The following is a 9,428-nucleotide window of genomic DNA, read 5'->3' as shown; positions in this document are numbered from 1 at the left end:
GTGCCCCCTTCCCAAAGCCCCGGTGCCCCCTTCCCAAAGCCCTGGTGCTGCGGAGCGTCCCGGCCGGGCAGGGTGGGCAGGGGGCACGGGACTGCAGCCTGGGAAAGGGCTTTGGGATGGGGGGAAAAGACACACAGCCTGCAAGGGGGCAAGGACAATTTATTCACATCTTCCTGAACTCATTCTTTGCTCTGGTTTTCCTTTGGGAGGGTGGCACCTGGTAGACTAGGAATTTTCAAAAAATAACAGGGATTTCATATATCTGTTTGTGAGCACACCTGGATGTGTTGGATGTTTTGCAGTAGTAATTATGTCTGCACACCTGCTGGTTTCAGTCCCAAAACAGTTTGCCAGACATGCCTAGAGAGATTTATTTCTCCTATACCTGAAAAGGTCTTTTACCACTGAGTTTTTACTACTCTAAATAAGCCTAAAGAAAAAAAAAAAGAGGATTTTTTTTCTTGTCTTTGCTTGAGCCGTTGGTATCTCAAACTGAACTGTGGAGTTTGTTAGGGGGAGGAGGGTGTTTGGATGATATTTTAATAGCAATTTGTTTTTGCTTCAATGTGTGATAGAAATACAAGTGACAGGAGTGGGAACAGGAGAGTTGCTGAATTCTGCCGGAATTTTTCCTGTGGGAATCTGTTAATGTTTTTAATTCTCTGAGAGATTTTTCTAAGGTAATCCTTTTGACATTTACATATTTTAAATGACTCTCATTAAATAAAAGCTTAACTTTTTTATATCGAATGCTGAAGTGATGATACTGGAATACCACTGCATAGAAATTCAAATGGTTTGAGGATTATTCTAATTGCAACCTAAGCAAAGTAAGATTTGTGAGGGATATTAGTAGAGAATTGTTCTCTAAAATAACGTAGGTTTGAAGGAAGTTTGATTGTTCTGGCATTTAGCAGATGCATTTTTTTAGACCAAACCCTTTTTGGTTTTAATGCACGGTGCACTTGGCTGTTTGCTAATTGAAGCCCTCGTTTGGACAAGTGTGGCTTCCCCTCCTCGCTCGGAGCAAATGTGAGCTGTGCAGGAGCCCCGGGGTGTCACCCTGTCACAGTCCTTGGCCCTGTCTGTGTCCCCAGGGTGGCTCAGCCCCTGCAGGAGGATGCTGAGACAGGCAGGGAGGGCTGGAAGAAATAAGAAGTGGAACATCTTTTCAGAAGAAAGAGCGGGATGGTGAGTGTTGCATCTCTTGCAGGGGACACCCTCTTGCAAGCAAATACTGCCATAAGAAAATGATTCCTGTATTTGTGTCTTTGAACTCCTTTCCCAGGAGGCAGGAGGCACAGCATGAGGAGATCTCTGGGACATACAAACGGTGTAGGCCTTTTAAAACATACAGTGTAGCCCTGCTTTTAAATGAACTTTCTTCTGTAGGTTGCACTTTGCTTGTTCAAGCCCTTGAGCCAGAATTTGCTCTCAGACCAGACTAAATACTAAGCAAATTCATTTAATTAAATTTGTTGCAGATATCCTCAGTTAAGAAGAACAGATTGGTCTCCCTGAGGCTAGATGGCATTAACAAGAAAATAAATGTTGTGCTAATTAGAGAACTCATTTTCAGACACCTGGGGTGAAACTTTAAAAAGTCCTAGAGATGCAGGATTGAAAATTCATTTGGAAATGAGACTTAGGCTTCTAAATCACTTAGGCACTTTTGAAAAATTTACCCAGAGGCTTTAACCATCTCACAATCATCATATTTAGCATGTTTGTAGCTGTCTGCTCAGCAAAGCACGGTGTAACCATTATCTGTTCCTATCAGTGCACCACAAGGTAGTTCATTATCCCTGGAAGTAAGGGAGAGACTGAGCTACCTGCTGAGCTGAAGGTAGGCTGAATATCATTGTTTTGAGGATGCTGTGTGTCAACAGGAACAGACTGATGCTTTCTTGGAGTCGTTAAAGCACTGGTGCACTAAATGTCCTTCTATTTCCAACCTCATGGGACTTTCTGTACCTAAGAACTTTTAATTAAATCTTAGTCTTTAGTGACTTGTCCAAGCTCCTGGATAAAGACAGCACAGATGCAATTTTATAGTTCAGCACTTGCTGGAAGGAAAATGAGATGCTTAATACTGTCACACTGCCATTCATCTGCCACATCGTGATAGGAAGTAATAAGGAGTCATAAGCTCAATAAAAATTACGTTTAATATTAAGCCAAATTTCCAGATTCACATATATGATTAGCAGAAAAGTAAGGAAAGAACCAGGCTCCAAGGAGCAAAAAGTCCCTTCATTTGCTTACATCTCAGAAGTATGTTTTTTGTAGTTGGTTTTTTCTCTTGTAACCAGTCTGAGGATTGTTCTGAACCCTCCTCCTTGTAAAGACATGCATTAGTAGCGTCTGTTTGATGCCAGGTAAAGCCTTCCCCCAGCCACGCCCACACTGCTGTCTGTCAGCAGAAACCTGTGGGGGGGTAATTAGAAAAACGCTGTTAAAAGCCTGCCTTGTAATCCCAGCTGGCCCCCGGGCTGGCTCGGCTCTGCCTCGTGCTGAGCACAGGGAGTGCTGCACCCTCGGACAGCCCCCAGCTCCTCACACTGACAGGGCTCCACAGAGGGGGGGCTGAGGGCACCAGCACAGCTGGGGTGCCCAGAGAGGGACCCCCGGGCACAGAATCCTCACTCTCACAGGTCTGTAACCCAGGGTACAGGTGTAACATGGTACAGATGGGCACCCGGGAGCTGGATCTCGCCATGGGGCCAAGCTGTACATCGTGTAATGCCTGTCAGGAGTGTGGATCAGCATCATAAAACACATGAGTCAGGGCCCGAAAACACGGAGGGGATCCACTGAGCTCATCATTCTCATACCTAATTACACAGTGCTATTGAGAGAGAACTGCACATTATGCTGCACATTATGTTTCATCACTAGTTCTAAAAGATAATTGCATTTAATTAGGACCTATAGATACCATGGTGATTACTGATCTATAAACACTCAAGGTAGACCTGCAAATGAGGTGCAACAGCAAGTGCATCCACTGAACACGATTCAAAAGCTGATGCTGAGGGGCGATGACGAACACTGAGCTGTTTTATGTGGAACTTGTAGCTCTAGTGCTCTGTTCTGATTCTCTGCAATCCCTCTGCTGTGAGCCAGCAGGCAGACAAACACCTGCTGATCTTCCTTACTGAATTAAGCAAAGTTTTTGTCTAATCTGGGGTAATATATGCATGAGTAGGCAAAAGTGACAAGAGTTGACATCTGTAGTGGCGAAAGATGACCTTTTCTGTGTGAAGTCAGGTCAGAAATGAAGAAGCAAACATAAAGCATAGCTAGTAATGCCACAGATAAGGCAGTAAACACTTCTTGTGGTGAAAATATTTTTTGTAATGGACATTACAATGAATTGCAAATTGCAGTTCCAGTTAAAGAAGCTGCTGGTTCCCTTGTCCCAGCACAGGTCTGGAGGGTCATTTGCAGCAAGTCAGAGCACAGAGAAGTCATTCTTGTCCTTCTCTGGTGCTTGTGCAGAGCTGCCGGTGGGAATGGCACGGGCTGGGTTTGTGGGAATGGCATGGGCTGGGTTTGTGGGAATGGCACGGGCTGGGTTTGTGGGAAGGGCATGGGCTGGGTTTGTGGGAATGGCACGGGCTGTCCCTGGGAGCTCATCAGGAACTGTCCTTTGTGTTTCTCACATGGGACAGGGCAGCTCCTTCCCCAAACACCAGTCCTGTTCTGTGCTGAGCCCGACCACCTTTGAACCGATGACATGAAGCTGAAGGTATCCATCCCTTTTGATCCTTTAGGGAATACAAGCTGCTTGGAATAAAATGTTTAACACAGTAGTCACTCAGTGTGAAATACTGCATTTCTTTTTTCCTGTAACTGTGCTTGGAACCAAAAATTCAAGCACTCAAGAGTAATGGAATTCTTGTGTGCACCAGAACTCCAGTCTCATCAGAAGTCCTTTGCAGTTGATATGTTCACTGCAGTGCTTTTCTGGAAACGGTTGTGAGGGGAAACACAGAAGTAGTATTTTTATGGGGAGGAAGGGGAAAGACTTAGCCAAGGGGCTAAAGGGAATGATGAATTGCTTGCCCACTGAAATTATGGGTATCCAGTTTCTTGTGTTGTGTGGCTCTTGCCTTTTGCAGCAGGGAGAACAGGTGACCAATTTTGTATTTCCAAGAGTGTGAGGGGTGTGCTCAGCACCTCCCTGACAGAGCAGTGCAGCAAAGAGCAGGCTGGACACTGCTTCACAGCTGCTGTTCAGAGGAAATGCTTTACCCTGAGCTGTGTGGCAAATAGAAATAACATTCAGTAATGATAATTCAAAGAGCAAAGGGACCAGGAAAAGCAACATCCTGCTCAGAATATATTCAAAGTTGTCATTTCACTTTACCTTTCATTTTGCCTTCCCCTCACTAATATCTGTGTCTTCTTCTCACCCCCACAGTTCATTGCTGGGATGGCTCTGCCACCTCCAGATCCCCAGTTTGTGCTCAGAGGTACCAGTGCTGCCATCCACACTCTGCACTTCTCCTGTGGAGGCCGAGAACCCGATCCCCCTGTTCTGTTCTCTGGGTAAGGAAACCAGGATTTCTGGCTGCTCTCACTGTGCTCGTTTCCTTTTATAAACAAGGGTATTCTTTTGACAAAGTGTGTCTGGAGAAAACAGCAACCTGTGGTTGTGAATGATGGGTGTGCTGTCTGTGCACACACCTTCAGTTTTGGAAACAAAAAGCATCAGACTGATCACCTGAATGCAGTGGTCACACTAAAACCATCTGTTCCTATTGCCAGCTCTGAGAACGGGCTCATCCATGTCTGGAACCTGAAAACACACAGAGTGGACACAGCACTGGATGGCCATGGACGAAAATCTGTCTACTGTGTGGAGACAATGGGTGGTAAAGACAGACTCCTCAGGTGAGCAAAGCAGAGGAGAGCCAGGGAAATAGTTCTTGTCTCTGGGATGGACACGACTGAAGGGAAAAACGTCTCGTAATGCAGGAGTCACTGAAAGTCTCCCCAACACGTGGAAACACACTGAAGTACAAAAATACAGAGAAACTCTAGAATGAAAAGTGGGGGGAAAATAGAAATTATTTCTTTATGATGTGTGTGTTATGACATCACAACAACTTGGGATCCACAGTGCCTTTATTACTGCACTGAGATCAGGGGCGGTGTTTGGGTAAAGGAAATACATTTGGATTTGAAGTTGACAAACCTTTCACAGCTGGTTCTCAGGGAATATTGATATAAAGAGTTTGTGAATAGAGGGGAGGGAGAAAAGGGAAAGAAAGAAGAGAAGAATCAGAGATGGAGAGTGGAAGACTGAAAATGAGCAAGAATGCTGAGTTTCATGCCTTTGCTTTGTTGCAAAATATCCTCTTGTTTAGCAAGGGGAGGTTGGGTAGATTTGTGTATTTTGGATTAGACAGGTGATCTAGAGTAGATGCCAAAGTGTCTGTATGATTAGGAGGTGTTCTGACATGTTTATCTAGAGAAGACATCTCATAATATAAGTGGAACTCATTAGCATTTATATTTCTTATCTGCCTAGGTACAATTCTCAACACTCTTCCCCATAAAATCATATTGAATGAACATTGTTTGTATAATTATAGAGTTCTTCCATACCTCTATTTCTGCTGTATAGTTGTAACAGTTCACATAGCAGTGCAATTTTAGGACAGCGGGTACCTGTATTTTGGATTTCTCTCTTCTGAAGCTAAATCACAACAATTTCTTGCAGCACCACATTGTTTGTGTTCCCAGTGCTGTAAATGTTGTGTCAGCTTGTCACTCAGCTGAACAGTAGGTGGGAGTTTCTGTATTGACTGAAGAAGTCCCAACAGTCTGCAGATTCACATCTCCTCTGTTTTGGTTTCATACTTCATCAGGTGATCCAGTTAATTAAAGTAACACATGGAGAAGGGATTTTTGGTGACTCCTTGGTCCAGGGGTAGCATGAGGACATGTGTCCTGTGCTCCTGTAGTTTATGGACTGGAAGTTTCTCCACAGCAGTACCTTGTTCCAGAGGCAGTGGGATCCCAGAACCCTGCAGCAATTCCTGCTGTGCCCTTTGGGCTCCTGGGCCAGGAGAGCCCCCAAGGGCTGTGCCCAGAGTCAGAGTGAGCTGCACTTGTGCCTCAGGGCTCTGGGGGGTGTTTGAGCCACAGCATTCAACATTTGGTGTTTAATTGCTGCCAGTCCCTCTCCTGTCGTGTCCACACGTGGCACTCCTGCCAGCCCTCTCTGCCCTCCCTGTGCCTGTGGGACGTTGCCCACTGAATAACTGTAGCTTTTTATTTATCTCTGACGCCCTCTGTGTTGTCTTGCTGTTTGTCTTTCAGCTGTCAACACATGACATTTCCATTTCATTGCTAGGGTGAACAAGTGTTACATGTGTGGCTCTCTCAGTACTTTTGTTTCCTTTTAAATTAGATCTGATTAATGGTAAAATATAAGTCTTTTGATTGTGAATATGTTCAAATGCTCATGAGACTTTATAAATACATGCATACACATAAATAGCATAACTGGGCTCACTCAAGCCTCTCTCCACATGGCAACAGCCCTCTGGGACTGCAGGGTGTCAACCTGGCTCTCAGGCCCTCCCTCCTCCCAGCCAGTTCTGCTGAAGGGACACCGAGTTCCCCCGTTAATTACAGACCCCATTAACACCCCCCAGCTGGACTGAGCTCAGTGCACTCCTGCCTGGGCCAGCCCCAGTTTGAGCTGCTGCCCTGCAGGCAGAGGGCTCGTGGGACCTGCAGCTCACGGATGTGTGTGTCACTGTGGATGTGTGTGTCACTGTCACAGCCAGGGTCGGGACCAGAGGATCTGCCTGTGGGATTTAGCAGAGGGCCGGACCTCGGTGACGGACTCTGTCTGCACGGAGCACGTGGGATTCTGCAGGTGCTCTGTGGTGCAGCTGGCCCAGGGACGCTGGCTGATGGCCACGGCAGCCAAAGGCCTGCAGGAGGTAGGACATGTCTCTTTTTCTGGTTGCCTTTGTTACTGAAATGACATCGTTCAGGAGGGGAGCTCTCGAATTCTCTGCTCAAGAGAGGGCAGCACAAGAAATCTTTGGGGCTCTAATCACTAATTTTACTGCCACAAAGATGACTGAATTCTATAACTCCTGCTCTAATGACAAGGACACCAGCCCGAGGTTTGTCTGACACTTAAGTATTTGCAGCGACTGCTCGTCTTCACATGCAGGAGTTTTGAAAACTCTTCTGGTGCTGCTGGACACTGGGAACAGGAGTCCTTGTGGGGAACTCCTGGTCAGCAGGTCTGCCATCAGGTGGAGGTGCTCAGCTCCCCTCTGGGCAGGGGAGGGGCAGCTCATTTGTAACGTGATCCGGGGTCTTTCACCCCGGGCTAATTCCTTCCCTGGGACTGGGGCTGGAAGCAGCTGAATTACAATTAGTGGCCAGAGGTTTGCTCAGTGTGAGATAATTGCAGGGTCCGTTTCAGTTCCTACTGAAATGTCCACATCTAATACCACTGGCACTGCACTCACTGACTGACAGCTTTGTTGGCAACTTCCACTTCTGCTTTGTAGAAATCATAGCTTTGTTTTCTACAAAGGACTGTTTTGAGGACATCATATTAAAAGAAATTATTTCAAATACTTGACATCAAAATACCAAAAAAGTGACATAAATATGAAAAGAAATACTGTAGCTCACTACAACTTGTTGATGAGCATAAAAGTTCAGATGCTTTTCTGGTCTGTATCTTGAAACTAAAAGTTGCATATTTTATACACATGAAGTAATAAGTGCCTGTATTGCAAGAAAATATGAACTCTTTATTATTCAGAAGTTAAGCACATATTTAAGTACTTTGTTGGCTCACAGCCAGATTGTTCAGCTTTCACAGCACTAAGCCTGCAGACACAACCACTGCACCAGTAAGTACAACCACCCTGTGCCATACCTTGTTCTGATCAAACAAAGAACTCCCTCCATTTTGCTCAGTAATGTATCAGTTAAACAAAACTGACAAGTGCATTCTGGGGTAAAAATTAAATACTCATCTGACCCAAACAGGACACCCCGGGCTCACTCACAACTCATCCCTGGTTTGCTCTCATTTGTTTGCTTGGGCCCTGCAGGGGAGGGGGATTTGCTGTCTCCTCAGGTAGAAGAGTCCCACTCTCCTGTGCCCCTTGCACTAGAACCGTGTCACGTTTCCATAAATTCACAGGAGCTCCCATAATATACAGTCCTTCCAAATAGGCAGCAGTGTGTGAGACGCAGTACATTTCCAGCTTATGATTAAAATTAAGACTTAATAAGTGTTTATGCTTGGCTGGTGCCCAAAAAAAGAGTAATTTTGTCTTAAAGCAGGTTCAGTTCATAAATAATGAGATCTGAACAGGCATTTATTTGTTCATGATTGCATTTAAATCACCAATTATGAGTTACACGCACTTTTCTTGCCAATTTGCCAGAAACATGTTAAAAGCTTTATTAATGTGAAAAAGAAAAAGGGTGTGTTTCCTTGTGGCCAGCTTTAGCCACCCAGGAACACTATTAACCTCAGGCAAAGGCAAATCTTTCTTCTATTAAGCAAAACCAACATAAACACAGCACTTCAAGTTTTAGGTTACAGTTGTCAAAATATATGAAATAGTATTTATTTCTAAGGCTCAGTTACTTTTAATGCAGACAGCCTCTGGAACTGTCAGTCCAGCACAGGCAGCAGCTCATGCCTGCCTGCCTTCTGCACAAAGCTTTGCTCACTGGGTTTTTCTTTGGCCTTTGCAAGCTCAGCTGTGGCCCTCGTACCAGTTCATCTGTTTTCAGTCAGGGTAGAGCGAAGAAGGTTTTTCCTTTTAACCTGCAGAAGTGCATTTATCACACCACACTTACCCTTCCTCATTACGTCGCAGTTGCAGTTTCAGTCTTGCCTAGGAGGCAATGCCCTTTGGAGAGACAGTGATGAAAGATGCAAGATGAGGGCAGGTCATCCTCATATTTACAGCCCATTTCCTGCCACAGCTAACTTGGTTATTGTGTTGATAGCAAGAAAGTTGCCAAGAGAAAAGCATCTTTTGTTAAGAGTGTAGCTCCAAAGAACCAGAATTCCCAGCTGATGAGCCTTTGGTCTGTTCCAGGTTTGGCTGCAGACTGGATGACTCTTGGCTGTAGTCACTGCTCCTCCAGTGTGGGGAACAGTTTCCTGCCCTGGCCCCGTGGCTCTGGGAGCGCGGGGTGTGCTGAGCGCGGGGTGTGCTGAGTGCGGGGTGTGCTGAGTGCCGGGTGTGCTGAGCGCGGGGTGTGCTGAGCGCGGGGTGTGCTGAGTGCGGGGTGTGCTGAGTGCGGGGTGTGCTGAGTGCGGGGTGTGCTGAGTGCCGGGTGTGCTGAGTGCGGGGTGTGCTGAGTGCCGGGTGTGCTGAGTGCGGGGTGTGCTGAGTGCGGGGTGTGCTGAGTGC

At 45.9% G+C, this 9,428-nt stretch overlaps 1 protein-coding gene across 3 annotated transcripts in view; it reads left to right on the top strand.

Moving 5' to 3' along the window:
- GNB1L (G protein subunit beta 1 like) overlaps window positions 1-9,428 on the top strand; it is a 41,904-nt gene that overhangs the window by 19,726 nt on the left and 12,750 nt on the right. For 2 of the 3 annotated variants that reach the window (XM_027652045.1, XM_027652044.1), the window contains exons 2-4: window positions 4,427-4,554; window positions 4,774-4,899; window positions 6,803-6,965. In XM_027652045.1, coding sequence (XP_027507846.1) covers window positions 4,439-4,554; window positions 4,774-4,899; window positions 6,803-6,965 — 405 coding nt within the window. In that variant the 5' untranslated portion in view covers window positions 4,427-4,438. Of the gene's footprint in view, window positions 1-3,724; window positions 3,752-4,426; window positions 4,555-4,773; window positions 4,900-6,802; window positions 6,966-9,428 lie in introns of those variants that run through there. The other variant, XM_027652042.1, reaches the window with a different exon arrangement.

Source organism: Corapipo altera, unplaced genomic scaffold (assembly GCF_003945725.1).
Source record: "Corapipo altera isolate COAL_440 unplaced genomic scaffold, ASM394572v1 67, whole genome shotgun sequence".
Lineage (NCBI taxonomy): Eukaryota > Metazoa > Chordata > Aves > Passeriformes > Pipridae > Corapipo > Corapipo altera.
Note: the sequence above shows the minus strand (reverse complement) of the source record. Positions and strands in the feature narration are given on the sequence as shown.